Consider the following 22,015-nt stretch of genomic DNA (forward strand, 5'->3'; position numbering starts at 1 on the left):
GGACACAGTGCAGTTTTGTGCTTATCCACCCGATCGGCAATTCAAGGATATTCAGCCTTGCAACACTTATTTTCTCCAGCTCCCTTCATTATGACGCAATGAGACCCGTAACTTGGTTCTTAGCCTTCTAATGTGTTTTCCCTTTGAGCGGCTTCTCACCATTAAGACCGCCTTCCTGGTGGTAATTTCATCTGCCCTGGAGCGTCGGTGAACTACAAGTGTTGTCTTCTTAACCTTCATATGTTCCAGAGCATTCTTGTCAAAGGTAGTTACCATGTGTGAGAATGTGCCCTCTTTCTTGCATGGTATGCCCCCACTTTTTGCTGAATTGCTGATGTACTTTGACTGAGTGTGCCCTGGGCTCCTGCTAATCAGGTTCACAGGGCCTATGTTCCTTCCCTAAAACTGCATAGATGCTTAAACCCAATTGGCATCTCTGGCCACATGTCAGCCCCTGGTAAATGGTACCCTAGTTACCCAGGGCACTGTGACCAGAGAAGGCCTCTACGGGCTGCGGCACTTATTGTGCCACCCTTAGAGGCCCTGTACCCTGACACTCACACACTGCCTTTGCAGGCTGTGTGTCTTGGTGCAGAACAAAGTGAGTTGATATGGCACAGCTGTGTGCCAAGCCCACAAACCACTGCCCCCGCATACATCAGTCACCCCTCTAGCTGGGTGCCCTATGCCAGTGGTGAGGGTACAGGTGCATGAGCCTTGTACCCCTACAGTACCCAGATCAATTCCTGGGCACTGTAAGTGCAGGGCTGCCATTAAGAGTAACTGGTGCTGGGAGTTTGCCATTACGAACTCCACAGCCCCATAATGGCTACACTGAAGACTGGGAAGTTTGGTATCAGACTTCTCAGCACATTGAACCCACACTGATGCCAGTGTGGGATTTAATGTAAAATCTTAGAGATGCCCCCTGAAACTCGACCAACTCCTAGTGGCTGCTTAGGCTGCCACCACTAGACATGTTTCTGGACCCCTGGGTTGAGAGCTTGCTGTTCTCAGGGGCCGGAAACAATGCACATCCTGGGACGAGGTGCCAAGCCTTTTCCCCCAGGATGGGCAGGGTTCACGAAGAAGCTGCTTCAAAGGCATGCTGCCTTTATGAGCCTCTCCAGACCATTTGCTGTTTTCAGCAACTGGTCCCCACTGGTTCTACCCCCACTTTGGGCGGAAGAACCTGCGGGAAAAACAAGTGAGAAACAGAGGTGTGCCCACCTCTGCCAACTCCACCCCAAAGGTGGAGGAGGCGAGGTGAAGCACAATTTTGAGTCACCGCCATCTTGAGGATGGGGGCACACAGCCAACCAGGGACAGGCTCCTGCCCCCCTCCCACTGGAGAATGGCAGAATAGGAGGGGTACCCACCCCACGGAAGGGACCTATTGGTCCCTGCCCTTTACCTACCTCTAAAGCCCCTCAATTTTGTATTTAGGGGCACCCTGAAACTTTCTTCCTCAGATACAACAACCACAAGAAAAGAAGATAAGAAGGATGAAAAACTGTGCAGAGCTAACAAGAGGACGACGCCCACTGACTTGGCCCCAGCCCTACAGGCCTGTCTCCCCTAGAACCTGCTCCTGCGAAAACCCTGTTGTGTCCAGCAGCCAGCAACCTCACAAACCCCGGAAGACCTGCCTGCCTTCACTTCCAGACTGTTTCTCCCGTGAACACTGGACGTGTTTAAACTGCAGCTTCTGGTGCCAACCAGAAACCGCGAATCCAGCCCACTCTGCACCTGCAAACTCGGCCCGAGCTAGAGTGGAAAAATACCACAAGGAGGTCCCCCTGGCAATCCTGATCCGGTGACCCTTGACCTGTCTCAAGCCTCCAGACGACGCCTACAGCCTCAATCCAGAGGACCCCGCCTACAGCGACCAGAGCGAGTAAGAAAATCTGACATCCAAAGGAACCCCTGCACCCGACGCCCCACGGCCTTGTGTGCCCAGACCAACTGTGCCTAACCAACCCTAAACATCCCAACTTACCCCTCTAAGTGGTAGTCGCACCTGAAAGATCCTCGTCCCCGAGCCTGCAGTATTTCTTGGTCTCGGAGGTTCTCCATTGAAAACAGGCCACCCTACTTCAAAACAACACCCTGCACCCGGCCGTCCTAGTGCCGATGAGGGTGCACCTTTGAGGCTACTTTGGTCCCCAGCTTGCCCTAAGCTTAACCCTAAGAGCTTTGCTCCCACAACCCAGTGGCCTGCCTGCCAGCAGCCACCAACCGGATTGGATAGCATTGGGCCTCAACACTCTGCACCCGTCCGCCCTAGTGCTGCGGAGGGTGCAACAGTGCATCACTGAACCTGGGAGACCCCTGATTCTAACCCTGGAACCTTAACTTCCACAGTCGTTTACTTACCTGCAAGCCGATAACCTGTTTTTACTCCATAGGATAACATTGACAATTTTCCCTCCCAAAAACCGACTAAGTGTGGAGTTTTTAAAACTAAAGATATTCCTTAAAAATCGTACAAATAACCAAAGCGTGTTTTCTCACCTGTTAGCAGGACATGTCCCAGTGATGAATCTAGGCATCCAGCACGGAGTTAGAAAAAGTAACGTAAAAGTAACTTACCTGCAATTTGTTGACAAAGCCTATTTCAATATACAGCTCCAAAAAGTTTCTAAGTGTGGAGTTTTGAAATCTGAAAATATTATTTAAAAATCGCACAAATAACAAACTCATTTAATCCCCTTTTTACAGGAAATGTCCCAGTGCTGTATCTACGCATCCAACACTGAGTTAGAAAAAGCCACGTAAAAGTAACTTAACCGCAATTTATTGAAAAAGCCTATCCATTCCAATGTACTGTTTTTGTTAAGTGTTGCATACTACTGCTCCCCTGTAAATAAAACAAAGTACCATTCCTATTGCATTTTCAAACAGTTCTAACAGAACATCGGAGTCTCGGGAAACGCACTGAGGTGGTTTAGGTCCTTTCTGGCTGATAGATCCTTCCAGATCTTTGATGGTAACACAACATCTACCACCAAGCCTCTCAGCTGTGGAGTGCCGCAGGGCTCATCGCTGAGCCCTGTACTGTTTAACGTCTATATGAAACCGCTAGCTGGGGTAGTAGAACCGTACGGCATTAAAATCGTGTCGTACGCCGACGATACCCAGCTGGTGGTTTCACTGGCCCAGGAGAACGGTGGGCAAGCCTTGGCTGGCCTGCTGAAATGCCTGGAGAGCGTGAGGGAGTGGATGACTAACTCCTCCCTCAAACTGAACGGTGGGAAAACTGAACTCATGCTCTTAGGCCCACCCTCACCACTACCTTTCTCTTCCTTGTGGCCTGCTGGTCTAGGGGCACCTCCCACCCCTAAGGACAATGTCAAGAGTTTGGGAGTCTGGTTAGACCATAAACTCTCTTTTTCCACTCAGGCCACTAAGTTGTCTGCCACCTGTTTTGGCCTTTTAAGAACACTGAGGAAGGTCCTTTCACTTTTACCTCTGGATGCCAAGAAGGTGGCAGTACAAGGCCTTATCCAGTCCCGTCTAGACTCAAACAACGCCCTATATCTGGGGGCGCCTGAGATGACTCTTCGAAAGCTGCAGGTGGTACAAAATTGTGCAGCACGTACCATACTCCAAATCCCACGGTCTCAGTCCGTTAGACAGGGACTGAAAAGCCTACACTGGTTACCGGTGAGACAGAGAGTGGCTTTTAAGGCTCTGTGCATCACACATCGAGCTTTTTGGAAGACTGGATCAGCAATCAACACCAGCCTTGTTATCCCTTACCACCCTAACAGGAACCTCCGGTCTTCCGGTACTTTTCTGGCAGTGGTGCCCAGAGTAAGGAGAGCCAGGTCGGGGGGCAGGATGTTCTCACTGAACGCCGCCAAGCTGTGGAATTCACTTCCCTTTGATCTTCGATCCACACCCGACCTACTCCCTTTTCGCAGGAAACTGAAAACCATACTATTTAGGAAGCCTTTTTAGTTCCTCCTGTGCTCCGTCTCGGCTCTGTCTAATCTTAGCGCTTGGACGCCCCTGGGCAGCAACCGCGCTTAACAAATCGAAAAATAAAAAATAAAAAATAATAATAATATATTAAGTAACTTTTCACTGAAAAGTATTAAATGCTTACCTGTTCCAGGCTTGCTTGGTTCTAATAAACAGTGTATTTTTTATACAAAAACAATTGGCCTAGAGTTTAGTTCTTGAGTGTGTGAATTCATTTGCGGACTAAGTGTGTACATCAAATGCTTAACACTGTCCTCTGATACTGCCTTACTGCTTAACCAAGCTACCACTTTAGAGAGTAAAGTTCTATCTAAATTTAACTTCTGCCTACCTCTGGGGATCCTTTGGCTCTATATATACTACACCAAAATGAGGTTTAGTGTATAGAGTCTGTTTCTTACACCATGTAGACCAGTTCATCACCTTGTTTGCCTGTTACACTCCTCCTCATCCATCTAAGGAAGAGGAGAGACTCCACTGGCTGTGCCCAAAAAGAGCGTTGTCTTTCTACATTGACTGCACAAAACAGTCCCGGGTGGACGATCTACTCTTCGTGGGATATGTCAAAGATTAAAAAGGGAGGCTGTGCAGAGGCGAACCCTCTCCTGATGGATCATGCTCTGCATTAAGATCTGCTATGCATTGGCCAAGAAGAACCCCCAGCGGGTTTACATGCTCGTTCCACCAGAGTAAAGGTTGTGACCACTGCGTTAGCACACGGAGTTCCGGTCCAGGAGATCTGCAAGACAGCAAAGTGGGCTTCACTGCATAAGTTTACCAAGAACTACGGCCTGGACAGTCAGGTCCGTGGGACGTGTACTCTGTCAATTCGTTCTGTCAGGGTTTTCTAGATTAAATTAGGTTTGCTGACCCTCCTCTTCTGGCTGTCTATTCTAAGGTAAGGAATCTGCAGCTAGAATTCTGTATCAGATTAAACAGTTGCTTACCTTTGGTAACACCTTACCTGGTAGTTGTAGGAGAGTAGGAGCTGCTTACTATGGTTACCCCTTCTTTTTGCTTTAGTTTCACTGTTTCTCAACTTTAGTCTGGCTGGGGCCCTGCTATCCAGGACCCCAGCCTAGCTGCTTCCTTTCTAAAGTGATCGCATGTACTTTAGGTACACTCGAGATTGGTTACTGGGTTACCCTTGTGAGTCCCTAGTATATGGTACGTTGGGTAATAAGGGCTTAGGAACCCCAGAGGCCGACCAGGGGCGAAAGCATGTATTATGCCACCCCCGGGAAGCCTTCCAAAATGGCGCCACATGTCTTCTACTGCAGCCTGGGTAAGGTGGTGCATGCACCCCTCACTAAGATATAAGTTATATTAGACCATATACTCTTAAGTGCATTATAACCTTGCGGTAAATGCTAACTTTGGAATGGCTGCATGGATAAATGTCGTGTTTGGTGCCAAACACTTTGGATTCCTCCCGCCCTCTCCCTACACCCACCCCCATGCCAGTCCTGGCGGCAGGGGTAGAATTCCACCTTTCTAGAGGGAGAGACATGTACACATTTACCTAACCAGTAATAGTTTAAAAGAACCTTGCATCACAAAATGGATGCTGCAGACACAGGGCTGACCTCCTGCTGCTGGACGAAACTCTGGCCAGGGAGGCCTGGACAATAGGTTTCCTGTCACAGGGAGTGTATTGGGGCTGGGTGAGTGCATTCAGAGAATGCTTTTTAGACAGTGCGGGTAGCACACTTGCTGTCCCTATGCATACCCCAGTTCAAACCGGTTGCAGGGGCACTCAGCCCCTGCTCTGGCGGGAAACTGGACAAAGGGAAAGGGGTGTAACCACCCCCTCCCCAGACCCTCCCATAGGTGGGTCCCCAGAGTATGTCCAACCCCTTTCTTTAGAATAAGTAAGGGACCCCTGGCAACAGGACTTTAGATTATACCTGGACGAAACTCTAAAGCTGAATCCTGGAACTTTGACACACTATATCGACTAGAGGACTGAAGAATCTCCCTTGGGGTCAAGGAATGACTCCCCTGCTCAAGCAGGCACCAAAGAAGCATCTTGCCGGTCTGCATTTCCAAAGCTCCCATCGGACGCCGAAGTATTTACGACTCAGGACATGGACTTCCAGACTTCTCAGTGGCCGACACAAGATCCCAGCGAAGCCCTCACGAGTGACGTGGGACCGGAACTCCTGGACACCGTGCATATTTGCTAGTGCATCCATTTCCCGTTGTTGTGCATTGGGCTACTTGTAGTCTAAGCCCCGAGCACCATCTACACCGAACATTGTGGGCCTACACTCCACGAGTGTTCCGTGAACCCGCTTCTAGCATTTCTGCTCAAGGTCCCATCGCGATCCCTGGTCTGTCGACTGGTGGGTCCCCACAAAGGTAACTTCTTTTCCTTGGGCTTCCCTGGTTGCTCCAGACGTGCCTGATTCCCCTCCAAAGGGTGAGTCCCTCAGACCTTGCTGGTCTGCATCAAAGCCAATCTCTGCTTTCTGCGTGGGTTGCTGTTGCCAAGGCTTGTTGGGTCCGATCTGGAAACCGACACCGCAGCACTCGACATCCGTCGTGGGACAGCTCAAATCCAGCAACTGGTAGTTGTCGACGCCTCCTTGTCCTCATGGCTGAAGAGTGAAGCTTCAACTTCTTCACCTGAAATCACAGACATCGGTGGGCATCCGCTCATCGCCTGTCTAGAACTAACATCTACCCCCCCAAACATACCACCCAAACAGTGTCCAATGTCACAAAAACATCTATCACTGTTAACGGAAGAAGTAGTATCCCTGCGAGAAAAAAGTGCAATAGAACCAGTTCCTCTGCACCAACAAAACAAGGGGGTTTACTCTCTATATTTTCTGATTCCAAAGAAGGACGTCTCTCTAAGGCCTATTTTAGACCTCAGACTGCTAAACATATACAGTCAGACCATTTTCACATGGTCACACTCCAACAGGTCCTTCCGCTCCTGCTGCAAAACGGCTTCCTGGCTACTCTAGATCTCAAGGACGCATACTTCCAGATTCCCATTCACAAGGCTCACAGAAAGTATCTCAGATTTGTAATAGACTGGCAGCACTATCAGTTCAAAGTACTCCCATTCGGAGGTACAACAGCACCAAGAGTATTCACCAAGTGCTTAGCAGTAGTGGCAGCGCATTTACGAAGACGACACATCCATGTCTTCCCGTACCTCGACAACTGGCTCATTTAAGCCAGCTCATTTAATCTTTTCGTGGAACACTCATACCACCATCCAACGGATCCACAACTTGGGGTTCACAATAAACCACACCAAGTCTCATCTACAGCCATCCAAAGTACAACAGTACCTCGGTGCCACAATAAATACCTCAACAGCACTAGCTTATCCCACTCCTGCAAGGATAGCCAGCATGCAAACTCTTCTAAAAAAGTTTCAACTACAACACTCCCTCCCAGCACGAGTATTCATGCAAATCGTAGGGATGATGGCCTCTTGCATCTTTATAGTACCCCATGCAAGACTTCAGATGTGTCCTCTCCAAGAGTGCTTATCACGTCAATGGAACCAGGCTCATGGTCACTTAACAGACCTAGTGTTGGTGTTAAAAAGGGTTCCAAAGACAACCGGTAACCAAAGACCCTTTTATGTTGCCCGGCGGTATCGCCTCTATGACCCACCAATATTAATCAATGAAGAAGCAGGCGCTGGAGACTGGAAGGCAGGAAACGAGGATTTTATTCTCTCCGGAGGAGAACACATCAATTCAGACAGCAAGTATCGTCACGAGGTGCTCTAACCACATCTCTGAGGCCTGGCCTCTTATACTAGGGTTTATGACCTTTATTGCACATAACACATTCTCGCAATACTTTAGTACTTGAAAGAACATCCTCGGGATCTCCCCTTCAGACCCGTTCCCACATACATTTACAGTTGGATTCCCCACCCCGGTCACAACAGGTGATGGTTGTCGCACAGCAGGGCATTCCGCCGATTCACGGAATGCATGGGGTTGATCGGATCTCATGGGGTGGGGGCTTTGATCGGTTCGGGGGTCTTTTGATGGGGAGGGGAAACTTCCTACTGTACGGGGTAATAAACAGTATCCGCAGGGCCAGGTGGCGGCCTGGGAGCAAGGAAGACAAACGGGGACACAGGAAAAAGGGGGTTTGCATCAGAAGGGTTTGAGGCCATGAAAGGAATGAGGGGAGGTGTCGCGCTGGGAACAGGATGGGATTCCGTGGTGAAGCTGCGCTGAAGAGGGGTTTATGACCCAAGGCATGAGAGAGCGGGGGTTGTCAGCGTGCGGGGGAATGCTTGCGAGGTTAAGAGAGAGAGAGAGACGCGCTGGCTATCAGCGAGGGGCAGGGAGGCCATGGTGCTCAAAATGGCTGCCGCTTACGCGCACGAATGGGCTTGGAAAGGGGCAAGATGGCGCCGATAATGTTGACGTTTTGCAGTCTAATCTTTAACAGTCCTCCCTTTTCAACATATCTTAGCCAACTTGCTTACTCAATGTCAATCTTCATCAACTTCCTAACCTCGGCATCATATATTGCTCTCATACGTTCGTTTTCAAAGTCCACAGTCTTAGGGCAAATACAATTTACACATAATGTACACAGGGGTGGTAGACATTGAATTCCTAAACATAAACCGCATAGTACAACCACAGGAATCAGGATAATGGTGAATAGTCTCCAGCCCCAGTTTTTAACGGTGCTCCAGAACCACCCACCCAGCGACCATTCTTCTTGTTCTTGGTGGACTTCTGAAGAGAGTCTATGAAGATGTTCGATGGCCTTGTACACTGAGGGTGAATTGTCCGGTATGTACGTACAGCAGCTGGACCCAATAATGCGGCACGCCCCACCACGATCCGCAAGAACCACATCCAGGACAAGGCGGTTCTGGAGGGCCACCAAGCGGACCGCTTGAAGTTCAGCGGTGTTGTTAGCAAGGATACCCGCCGTGATGTTCATTGTTGTTTCAACTGCTTGAGTCAGATGTCGGATGGCACGGCTTTTTGCCATCGGGCCCCAGAGGGGGACAAGTCCTTTCATAGCATCGATGAATTGCGCTCCTGTTGAATCGGCTTGTTCGATGTCCTTGGCTCGTTTTTGTCTGTGATGATTTGCTGGTGCCACATAAGTCGGGGGAAGGATGAAGGAAATGAAACAAGTGCCCCCCCAGCCTTTGGGGAGCCAGGTGTAAGCCTTCGTGCCGCAGACGAAATACGTGTTTGGAGATGCCACAAAGGAAGGTGGGTCGATGGAGTCCAGAGTTCTGGAAAACCGGCAGGCACTGTGGCCTACCAGCTGAGTCCCAAGCCCTTCCATGCACATGTGGCCGGTGACGTTGATGACTGACAGGGCCACAGTCAGAGTGGCAGCCGTTCGTTTTCGCAGGTAGGAGAAGGTGGTTCTGGTTGGATTATTGAACACTTGCATTTCAACTTGTTCTTTAGCAGGGATGTCCAAGTGGACTGTGTTGTTGTTGGTCTGCGGGCAGAAGTGTGTCTTTGTTCTGTTCCGCCAGACCCCGTGGTAGAAATGCGTTACGGTTTTGCTGGAGGTGGCATTGTCTTTAAAGCTTTCTTGCAGAAGCATCAGCCAGGCAAGACAGGAGCCGTGAACTGAGAAAGGTGAAGGGATGAATGGTATCGAGTGTCCAGTGGCGTGGGGTAGCAACCCACAGATCCAACAGTTGGTGGCATTGGTGGCAAGGTTGTGCTGGTGAAGTAGTTGCACGAAGGAGTTATTCCAGAATTCCTTTCGCCTCTCTCTGAGTTGGGGAGAGAGCGAAATCAGATAATGTTCCTTCATGGTGGTAGGCTGGACAGTGGTCAAGAAGGTTTCGTGAGCAGGCGCATTTTCTTCCACAATCCAGAGTGTGGTCATGAGGAGAAAGCAGAAGAGGATTGTGATGAAGAGCGCAATAGTCTTTGGGCTATGGAGTCTGTCTGCTTTTGGGTTTCTGCGGTGGGTATTTCCTGTTACCTTCATCATCTTCTTATTTGGCGCTTCCATCATCTTCTTATCTGGCGCTTCCATCATCTTCAAGGGGCTCGGTAGCGGGCAGAACCACAGACTTTGTTTTGCTTCTCTCCAGGTAACCCTTGGTAGTGTTTAGGTCACCGTTCTGAGATTTAACTCGGTCCGTGGTCTACTTAGCCGAGACTCCCCCCTTTCGACGCAGGAAATACCCTTCTTTTGATGGCACTGTGGGATCAGAGAATTTTGAAAGTTCAAGTGTGTCGGTATCAGGATAGCAGGTTAGTGACGGTCGGTCCTTGTTCAGGAGCTCTTCTTGGCTGTCGATGTTTTCAGTCGAGGTCAGGGTCGAGGAGATCTTCTTACAGTGGTGTGCATGCAGCCAGTTGCGTTTTCCCTCCACCCGTAGTGCTGTCCGGGTGGTGATGAGGACTTGCCAGGGGCCCGTCCACCGGGGTTCCAGACTCTTGGCACGCTGGAAATTCCGGATCAGGACAAAATCCCCAGGCTGAATGGTGTGTCCGGGACCCCTGGAAGTGTCAGGGATGGCATGCAGCACCTGTTGATGGATAACAGACAGCGTTTTAGTCAACTGACATAAGTAATCAGACATTAGGACGTCCGGGACGTCATGAATGGAAGTTGGTTTCGGTGCAGACCAGACATTCATAGGCCGGCCGAAAACAACCTCGTATGGCGTCAAGTGGTGTTTGGTGGGGGTGGAACGCATTGAAAGCAACGCCAGGGGGAGTGCGTCTGGCCATTTCAGTCCTGTGGTAGCTATTATTTTGGCCAATTTTAGTTTCAGTGTGGCGTTATGTCGTTCAACTAGTCCAGCAGATTGGGGGTGGAAGACTGCGTGGAACTTTTGTTTTACACCCAACCCCTTCAAAATGAGTTGGATAACTTCGGCTACGAAGTGGGGGCCATTGTCGCTCCACAAAATTCGACAAAGGCCGTAACGGGGGAAAAACTCCTTTAACAGTACTTTTGCTGTGGCCATAGCAGTGTTGTCACGGGTTGGATATGCTTCCACCCATTTGCTAAATGCGCATACCACCACAAGTACATATTTCAGGCCTTGACATCTGTCCAGTTGGATGTAGTCCATCTGCAGGACTTCAAATGGGTGATTCGGGACCCCGAACCCTCCCCGGGGTACTACAGTTCCTTTCCCGGGATTGTGCTGCAGGCATATCAAACATTGTTGGACCAGGCGTTTGGCGGACTCTGTGATCTTATCATTGTGCCAGACTCTGGAGACAAGTTCAATCATGGGGGCTGATCCTATGTGGGCAGGGGAATGTGCCATAGTCAGTATGGGAATCAGATATGAGTCAGGTAACAACCATTTGTTTGTGTCTTTTGTCCGCCAGCAGCCTTCGTCATCTTTCAATCCCACCCGTGTCCATTCAGTCAGTTCGTGTGGTGTGCTAGCCATTTGAATGTCTCTGATAGTGTCCCTAGCGTCAGACCATTTTTCTGCTTGTGACCTGGTCACGTACATGCGTGTTGTCGTCCTATTTTCAGCTGTCGTTCGGGCAGTGATGTCGGCTAGTGCATTCCCCTGTCCAATAATGTCTGTCACCTTTTTGTGTGCCTGACATTTGATGACTGCAAGCTTTTTGGGGAGAAGGACGGCTTCGATCAAGGCGGAGACTAGATCCCCGTGCAAAATGGGGGTGCCGTGTGAGGTCAAGAATCCCCTCTCCCTCCAAAGGAGCCCAAAGTGGTGAACCACCCCAAAGGCATACTGGCTGTCGGTGTAAATGTTTGCTGTGGTTCCTGCTGCTAGAATACAGGCTCGTGTCAGGGCAATCAGTTCCGCTGCCTGGGCAGATCGTTGCGTTATGCGGGCTGTCTCGACTACAGTTCGAGCCGTGGTGACTGCATAGGCAGCTGAAGTGGTGCCATCGGGGAGTTTGATGCAAGAACCGTCCACCCACAGCTCTCCGTCGGGGTCGGGGAAAGCCGTGTCTCTGAGGTCAACCCTACTTCTGGTCTGTTCGTCTGTGAGGGTCACACAGTCGTGTACAGGGTGCGCATTGGGATCGTTTTCTGGTAAGGGCAGCAGGGTTGCTGGGTTCAGTGTGGTGCATCTCTTCAGAGTGATGTGGGGTGCGAGCAGAGTCAGTTCGTATCCTGTCAGTCGTGCACTCGTCAGGTGTTGCGTTTTGGTTTGGTTTAGGAGGGTGTCAACTGCATGGGGTACCAGTACTGTGAGGGAATTCGAGAGCACGATCCCCTCACTCTGTCGGATAGAGATCGCAGCAGCAGCTACGGCTCGAAGGCAAGCAGGCAGGGCTCTGGCTACGGGGTCAAGAGTGGCTGAGAAGTAAGCGCATGGTCGTTGCTTTGGGCCGATGGACTGGGTCAGGACAGATAAAGCGCACCCCTCCCTTTCATGGATGTAAAGGGAGAAGGGCTTTGTGTAATCGGGGGTACCCAACACAGGGGCCGAGCAGAGGGCATCTCGTAGTTGCATGAAAGAAGCCTGACACTCAGGGGTTCAAGGGAGTGGGAGAGGGATGTCCTTTGCTAACAATGAAAGCAGTGGTTTTACTACAAGGCTAAAGTTGGGCAACCACTGTCGGCAGAAGGAGGTGAGGCCTAGTAGGGAGCGGACCTGTTTCTGGGTCTTAGGGACGGGGGTGTCGAGAATGGTTTGGATCCGGTCAGGAGTCAGTTTCCTTCCGTCTTTGGACAAAAGGTGGCCTAGGTAAGTGACCTGGGGTTGGCAGAATTGCAACTTCTTCTTAGAGACCTTGTGGCCATTTTCTGCAAGGAAATGCAGGAGTTGAATGGTGGCTGTGACAGCTAGTGGAGTGGTATCGGCTGCCAAGAGGATGTCATCGACATATTGTACTAATACCACTCCATCGGGTAACTGGACTTGATCCAGTTGTCTCTTGAGGGCCTGGCTGTAGATGCTAGGGCTTTCTGTGTAGCCCTGGGGTGCTCGGCAGAACCTATATGAGCGGGATTTTAGGGTGAAACCGAAGAGATATCGGCTGTCTGGGTGGATGGGGATGGAAAAGAATGCGTTTTTGAGGTCAATGACAGTGAAGGTGGTGGCAGTGGAGGGAATCAAAGTCAGGATGGTGGTAATGTCCGAGACCACAGGGTACTGGGGTACCACCACTTTGTTGATCTCTCGAAGGTCAATGATGAAGCGGTATGCTTTCTCATCTCCTTCTCCCTGTTTCTTAATGATGGGCAAGATTGGGCTGTTGCAAACGTTGCTAACTACTTCCTCTACCACTCCTGCGTCTATCAGTGATTGGATGATTTCTACCAATGCCTTCTCGCCCTCGGGCGATATCCGATATTGTGGAAGTTTTGGGAGTGTTGCATCTGGTCGAACAGTGATGTGTACTGGGTCAATCATCATGCGCCCCACATCCGAATCCGTTTTGGCCCACAGATACGGAGGCAGAGTGTCAAGCAGGGAAGTGTCAGCGTCGGTGATGGAAAACATGTGTCTGGGGGGGCAATGTCTAAGCAGAGCAGGATTGTCGTAAAGGAAAACTCGGACTCCATCTTGAGAACATCTAATCGTTGCTCGGAAGTGTTTCAATAAGTCGAGTCCCATAATTGCGTCAGGGCTATTGGAGGAGAGCAAAAACGTGGTGTCAGTGGTGTTGTTTTCTAAGTCAAAGAGGATTGGGGCGGACAAAGGGTTAGTGGAGGGCGTCCCATCGAAACCTGTCGATGTTATTAATAAGCCAGACAAGGGTGCCCTTGGAATCAGTCGTTTAGATAATGCACTACGTGTTGCGCCAGTGTCTACCAGGAATGGTGACTTTGTACCCAAGACCTTAGCAGTGACATAAGGGCCTTGCTGGTCAACATGGAGCTCGACTGGATCCCTCCCTTGCCCTAGGCAGTCCTATGCAAAGTCATGAACGTCATCGTAGTCAGATTGCTGGCATTGGTTCTGTCGGGGTCGATCAAACGTGTTTGGTCTACTGGATCTATCATTAGTTGCGTTGTTTGGGGGCCCTCGCTGTGGTCCCCTATTTCTTGGTTCGTTTGCTGAATCTCTAGGATCTCTATTTCTGGTGAGTTCCAAAAGAACCGGGCACTGAGATTTCCAGTGGCCCGATCCTTTACAGAAGGCACACTGGTCCTCCCTAATGTCTGTACGTCCAATGTGGGGAGTTGAAGCACGGTCTTTGGGAGGTGCCGTTTTAGGGACGTTCATCTGATGGTTTCCCCGGTATTGGTCTCGTCCCAGAGTCACCCCTTGCAGTTGTGCTATCATCACCCTCTCCTTTAATTCTTTCTTCTTCCTCTCTGTTGTTCTATCGTTTTCGTTTTTCTGATGTTCATAATATTGGGCCATCTGGAGGATAGCCGTAGGTTTGGAGGCTGCCCAACTACTTTCACTGGCCTGCAGTTTCTGCGAGACCTCCGGTGATAAGCCCTTAACGTAATTCTGGACAAACAGATGGTGTCCGGTTGCAGTGGTCAGGTCCTGGCCGCTGTAATCGGAGAACACCGTTTCAAACCGGGAGAAGTATTCCGATACATCCTCCTGAGGTTTCTGGCGACAAGCCGTTACTATCGACCAGTCCACTTTCTTTTCTGGGATCAGGGTTTTTAATTTCTGCACGATTTCATCCGGGAGGTCTAAAATGGCTTTTAAAGGCTTTTGTCCGGGTTCTCGTTGTCTGTCTATGCCATCAAGTTGTGACCAGTTATGTCCAAACAGCTCAGAGTGGTCGACTTTCCGGATTTGCTTCCACACATCAGCTGGTAGACATAACCCGAAAAACAAGTCGATGTCAGCTAGAGTCATAATCGTCGAACCTAGGGCCGTACCCAACTCAGTATAGAAGGCAGTGGGGTTTTTACGTAGGTCAGGCAGAGATTTCCGGAAGGTCAGAATCTCTTGCCGGTCCCATGGTTGGTAGACCCAATTGTATACTACCCTTCCCTTTGCATCTTTGTTGTTTGCGTCATCGTGAGTCCCTTCACCTCGTGGAGGAACCCAGTAAGGGGCAGCCTCTCGTATCGGCATCATAGTGTTAGGTCGTTCGGTTTGTGGGTCGGTTGCTACGGAGGTAGTGGATTCGGTTTTCGGCTTTTGTTCAGTGAGGTGGCGGAAAACCTCAAGCGTACGCGTAAGGAGGTCCGTCACATCACTCTCACTCTCATCCCCGATATCAACCTTCCGGTACAGAGTCGTTAGGCTCTGTGGGCCTTTTTCTTGATATCGGTCCTCGTATGCATTTAAGACGTGGTAACACAGTTGTACAGTAAAGTGTCGTCTGTGACTCCCAGTATAAGAATTAAACACATCCGTGACGGACTCTTCATCCTCCCTCTTCTCTACCAGTATCTTTGCTATCTTGTCGACCCCTGCTCGTTCATGTTTGCTTAGTCTATATGCTCTAACAGGACCAACCCTTCGGGCTTCTGGGTCGCCCGGCGTTGTCGTTTGCGTAACATCTAATACGAGGAGTTCAGCCGGCACGGAGGCCATGGGGGCTGAAGCCGTGGTGCTACTCCCGCTGGTACCTGGGGATAGTGGGTGCTGGGCTAAGGGTTGGGAAGGGGCATATGGAGGGGGCATGTGGATGATCGGAGGACCTAGCAGCAGATCATCGTTGGTTCGCTGTTTTGAGTGTAAATCAGGGTAGAGCGTGGAGGGAGTTCTAACCAGGCACTGGCTTGATGTTTCTATTTCTAGCTTCTGTTTGGTATCCTCTCTTTCTTTTATCTCTTTCTCTAGTTTCTGGGCTGCTAGGTGGGCTGCTTTCCGCAGCTCTTTTCCCAACCTACTCTCAGTTCTCTTTTTGCGTTGTTCGGCTTCTTTTCGCCACATGCCGAAGCTGTCAAGCATAGTGGACGTCGTCTTGTTTTTACCAAGGGCTGTTTCTAGTGCGATTATTCTATCATTTTCGAAGGATCCTATCAGTGGCCACTGACTTTCTCGATCCTTTTTCGTATATTTATGCCACAGCTGGCTATAGGCTATAGCGACTAATCCATGCTTTGTGAACATGTCCTTATTAGGGGTGCCTTCCAGCGGAGCCGGATGGTTCATCTCTAATAAGCGGTCCGGGCTAAACAGGCTACTAACCAGTGGGGAGAAGACAGGCATGACGGATCGCAATGGGATAATAGTCAGCACTACCTATCTTATCACTGCGCGCAAAGACTAGACAGAATATTTCTATTCTACGTTGTTTGCACGTAGTGAATACCTCATGAACCAATTCTGAGCAATCAAATGTTAGGTCAAAAATAAAAAATCAATATGGTCAATGGGGAGAATAAGTAGGCTCGCAAAAGTTCGCGTCACCTACCCTTTCACTATCTGCAAAGAGGGGACCTATTTTTCCCTGTTTGCAGACAGAGAATCTCCAGAAAACAATCTATAACAGTTAATCAATGGGGGGAAGGGGCAATTGTTCAGTGGGGGAGAAAGATAGGTCCGACGGGTGCGCACCTATCCTTCGCTGTTTATAAAGGGAGAGCCTGTTGTTTCTCCGTTTGTAGACAGTGAATCTCCAATAAATTAACAAAAAGTAATACTAGTATTTTCTCAACAATTATCAATCACTTTCAATTATCTATCACTTTCGCAATTTGTCGTGTTTACACGACCTTACCCGGACCGCATGGACAGTTTCTCGTCTTCCGAATCCAGCGCCCGATCGTCCTCTTCTCTTCGTACTTCTCGTGGCACTCCTGATGGTTCCCAGTCAGGACCGCAGATCACTCGAGAGAGGTCTCTTCGGAACCAGTGAAGTTCGGATGATCGGCTGTCAGACGAGGGTCTATCGGACAGGGTACCTTCCGATCGTTGCAGTCGTTCACTCTGTCGTCGGGACCTCTCCCACTGGATCCACGAGTCGCTGATGGGCCCCACGTTTGGGACGCCAATTGTTAAAAAGGGTTCCAAAGACAACCGGTAACCAAAGACCCTTTTATGTTGCCCGGCGGTATCGCCTCTATGACCCACCAATATTAATCAATGAAGAAGCAGGCGCTGGAGACTGGAAGGCAGGAAACGAGGATTTTATTCTCTCCGGAGGAGAACACATCAATTCAGACAGCAAGTATCGTCACGAGGTGCTCTAACCACATCTCTGAGGCCTGGCCTCTTATACTAGGGTTTATGACCTTTATTGCACATAACACATTCTCGCAATACTTTAGTACTTGAAAGAACATCCTCGGGATCTCCCCTTCAGACCCGTTCCCACATACATTTACAGTTGGATTCCCCACCCCGGTCACAACAGGTGATGGTTGTCGCACAGCAGGGCATTCCGCCGATTCACGGAATGCATGGGGTTGATCGGATCTCATGGGGTGGGGGCTTTGATCGGTTCGGGGGTCTTTTGATGGGGAGGGGAAACTTCCTACTGTACGGGGTAATAAACAGTATCCGCAGGGCCAGGTGGCGGCCTGGGAGCAAGGAAGACAAACGGGGACACAGGAAAAAGGGGGTTTGCATCAGAAGGGTTTGAGGCCATGAAAGGAATGAGGGGAGGTGTCGCGCTGGGAACAGGATGGGATTCCGTGGTGAAGCTGCGCTGAAGAGGGGTTTATGACCCAAGGCATGAATGGGCTTGGAAAGGGGCAAGATGGCGCCGATAATGTTGACGTTTTGCAGTCTAATCTTTAACATTGGTAGTCGGTCGGACTCATCGCTCTCTGCAGTGGAACACCAAAAACCTTTTCAAGGGACGACCGTTCCTAGAGCCAGTTCCTCAGTTGAGTTACTAGCAATATTCCTAGCACTAAAAGCTTTCCAGAAGCAAGTAGCAAACAAAGCTGTGTTAGTCCGCACAGACAACGTGACAGCAATGTACTACATACAGAAGCAGGGAGGCACACACTCCCTGCAACTCTCTCAACTAGCACAGGACATATGGAGGTGGGCTATACCTCAAAACATATTCCTCCTAGCCTAGCATGTTCCGAGAGTACAAAATACTATAGCGGATCTGTTAAGTCGTCAAACGCAACAGACCCATGAGTGGGAACTTCATATGCAAGTTCTTCAACCATTCTTTCAGATGTGGGGACAACCTCAAATCGACTTATTTGCCACCCACGAAAACGCAAAATGCCCAAGCTTCGCCGCCAGATATCCACACCCACTGTCAAAAGGCAATGCGATATGGATGAATTGGTCAAACAGGTTTGCGTACACTTTTCCACCTCTACCACTTATGCCACTAGTGGTATGCAAACTACAGCAGCATTCTCTGACCCTCATCCTAGTTGCTCCGTGGGACAGACAACCGTGGTACACCCCACTGCTACAATTGTCTGTAGTACCGCTCCAAAAACTGCACCTGTCTCCACTCCTCTTATCACAGAACCATGGAGAGATCAGACACCCAGACCCAGCTCAGCTTTGCTATCTGGCTCCTGAAGTCCTAGGATTTGGATATCTGAACCTTCCTCCAGACTGCATGAACGTCATTAAAGAAGCTAGACGTCCAACCACTAGCGCATGTTACGCGGCCAAGTGGAAACGATTTGTGATATATTGTCTAAACAACAATATTGATCCCCTAAATGTGTCTATTCAACACATCATAGGATACTTACTGCATCTCCAAAGATGTAATTTAGCCTATACGTCTATTAGACTACATCTTGCTGCAATAGCAGCATATCTGCAAAACAGACATCTATCTCTGTTCAGAGTGCCTGCCATTAAAGCCTTTATGGAAGGCCTTAAAAGAATAATCCCGCCCAGAGTACCACCTTCGCCTGTGTGGAATTTAAACGTTGTTCTCACACAGTTAATGGGACCTCCCTTTGAACCTTTACACAGATGTGAATTACAATTTTTAACATGGAAAGTTGCTTTCCTATTAGCTATTACTTCTCTGCGGAGAGTTAGTGAACTACAAGCACTAACCATCCGAGAACCCTTCTTGCAAATGCATAATAATAAGGTAGTTCTACGTAATAATCCAAAATTCCTGCCCAAAGTAATTTCTCCATTCCATCTCAATCAATCTGTGGAACTGCCCGTTTTCTTCTCGCAACCACAGTCAGTAGCAGAAAGAGCTCTTACATTAATGTCAAAAGAGCATTGCTATGCTACATAGAAAGAACTCAACCTTTTCGTAAGACAAAACAACTTTTTGTGTCTTTCTCACCACCACACAAAGGTAATCCCATTTCAAAATCTGGGATAGCTAGATGGATTGTCAAATGCATACAGATTTGTTACCACAAAGCTAAACGTACGTTATCTGTTCCTCCTAAAGCCCACTCCACAAGAAAAATAGGGGCTGCAATTGCATTTTTAGGGAACATTCCCCTAGATGAAATCTGCAGAGCAGCTACATGGGCTACACCGCACACATTCACAAAACACTATTGTGCAGATGTGCCACCAAAACAACAAGCTAATGTGGGCCAGGCTGTTCTCAAAACATTATTCCAAACTACTGCAACAGATAGGGGTGGTCGCCGCTAAGAGTGGGTACTTCTGTACAATCTATGCAGTGTGGAATCTGCAGCTCATATGCCTGGAACTGAAAATGCTACTTACCAATATGCATCTGTTCTTTGCATGTAGAGCTGCAGAGTTGCACACGCCCACCCGCCTCCCCAGCTACCCTTGTCTGTTCCAGCATTATCTTAATTAGATACAAGTTACATGGGCATCCTTCCTTTTCTTGCAAAGCTCCATCATTTCCCTAATGGCGAAAAAAATCTGGGGATGGAGCCTATGCCCATGCGCAATGTGGTCCTAAGGAGGAGTCCCCTATCTCATGACTTCCAAAGAACTTTTTAGGACAACAAACTGCAAACATCCGGGCCCAACACTAGGTGGCGATCTATGCACAGTGTGCAACTCTGCAGCTCTACATGCCAAGAACAGATGCATACTGGTAAGTAGCATTTTCCTTATCTGATAGACTTCTAGTGGCAGATTTCTTACCTTAGAATATTCGCCAAGTGTCTGACTGAATCTGGAAAATTTTTGTGGGCAGTACCCGCCTGAATAGAATTGCACAAAAATGGGCATAGTGGACCTTACCTGATCACACTAAACTGGTGCCAAATTTGGTTCATATTCAACATGAGGAACAAGGGTATAGAAAATCGAAAAACTTCCTTTTCAATAGAAAGTGCAGTTTACTAATACTGTATAATATATATAAGGATTAAAGTACCTTCCACCCTACATTAGAAAGAGATTGCAAGTCACTGAGAAGATCATAGCCATTTTAGTTTTTATAAGGTCATGGAACTTCGAGGTAATGTGCAATCTCCTTTTAACATATGGCAGATGGTGTTTTATATTTTGATACATAATCACATTTGACACAGATTGCTTCAATCCATTGTGTCTGGCTCTATCATATTAAAGAAATTGTACAGCTGCAGACGTGAATAAAAGCAGAATCTGAAGTGCAGAATTAACAATACCAAAAAGCATTTTGCAATTTGCTTCAGAAAATAATTACTTTGTCATTCAGATTAAAAAAGACTGTGGCACAAAATGTGTTGAAACGTGCAGATATAGAGAGATTCTGACTCCTGTAATGGCCTATAGCGCGCAAAATATAAACTTATTGCCACTAATGCTGTCTTTCAGCAAATCACTGTTCCTTTGAGAAAAACAGATCAGGGAAATAAAAAGTCTGTTCTCGTTATTGTTTAAACTACAACTGCAGTTATGCTCTGTGAACTGCCATCCACCTTAGCTGATGGCATCAAGCATTATTCACAACTCAATTGTAATGACTTATTACTGTTGAACAGCCACTTAATTTCAGTGCATGTATTGCAGGAGTCTAATAATTTGAGAACCCCTGTCTTAGAAAAAGAGAATAGAAATAACTATACTCTTGAGAAAGTTTTGCTGCATGATGTTTCGTTACATCCTTTTCCTCTGTTTTTTGATCAGTGACTAGGTTTATCTTCTTACTCAATTATTTAAACTACCAGTAGCTAATTAAAGTATGCAAGCGTTTTGTTTGGGAATTTTTGTTGCTGCAAATGAGAATGCATTTTGGTGATAATATAAGATGAATTAATATGAATCCTAATTGATTTATTTGCTTATTTTACAGAACAGCAGATGACTAGAGGAGCATCTGAGGAAGTTAAACGGATCCTTGGCCAGTTGATTGGCTTAAATTCTCCAAATTCTATTTCTAGAGCTGCTAGAGTATGTAAAAATATGTAAAACAGTCTGCCTTTGTTTATAATTGAATGGTTTCAAGTTGCCCTTGCTAAAATTGGCTTATTTCTATGTGTAAAAAAAAAGATGATTACTTCTAACTGAAAGTTTCTTACCTTGTGACTATCTCCAGGCACCAGACTGTATCTGGATCATTGAAAGCAGTGCCCTTGCACGCCGGCAGGTGGCACCATGGGACTCTGTTGATGCCATTCCTCTGTGGAAGTGAGGAATTGAGCTGCATATAAGCACCACCCATGCTCGCTGATATAAGGTCCATTCTATAAGCCTAGTAGAGACTTGCAAGCAGATGTCTGTGACTGGTCCCCACAAGGCTTGCCTTTGGTTCATTGGTTTGTCTCAACTCCAAGGCCTGTGTCAAATGTGCTGGATAAACCCAAAAGCCATACTAGATTGTGAGACAATCTGCCTCTCGCTCACTGCCGTTCCGCCCAGTAATCTATTCCATTTCTGGTTTTAATGCAACCTGAGTTTCTGGACCCTCTGGTAACCTCGCAGCAAGCGGAATCCTTTTGTGAAGCTGTGCTGCAAAACGTACTCTTCTGGTTCCCTCTGGCGCTCCTACATTCTCCAGGGATCAACTGGGACCTCAAGTTGGATTACAGCTGGCTGATTTGCACTCAGTACCGTCTTGAGCCCACCTCATGTTCTGTACCGAAATTAAGCTTGGTGCCAAAACCCACGCCAGGCTTTTCGATGCCATCACCAAAACCACTGGTGCTGGAATAGGACCTCCAATACATCCTTTTGACCGGCTCCAAACTGTAAACAGGCTTCAGCTCAACCAAGGCTGTGTCCAGATCTTGATGTGCTGCAGCTTATATTGAACCCATGAGACTCCGATCCGATACAATCCCACTTTTGTGCTGCCATGCA

The 22,015-nt window shown here is 48.4% G+C and overlaps 1 protein-coding gene across 2 annotated transcripts in view; it reads left to right on the forward strand.

Moving 5' to 3' along the window:
* The window catches only part of TTK (TTK protein kinase), an 848,854-nt gene that overhangs the window by 784,889 nt on the left and 41,950 nt on the right, over positions 1–22,015 (forward strand). For both annotated transcript variants that reach the window (XM_086926546.1, XM_086926547.1), the window contains exon 21: positions 21,009–21,106. In XM_086926546.1, coding sequence (XP_086782672.1) covers positions 21,009–21,106 — 98 coding nt within the window. The remainder of the gene's footprint in view (positions 1–21,008; positions 21,107–22,015) is intronic.

Source organism: Lissotriton vulgaris, chromosome 6, assembly GCF_964263255.1.
Source record: "Lissotriton vulgaris chromosome 6, aLisVul1.2, whole genome shotgun sequence".
Lineage (NCBI taxonomy): Eukaryota > Metazoa > Chordata > Amphibia > Caudata > Salamandridae > Lissotriton > Lissotriton vulgaris.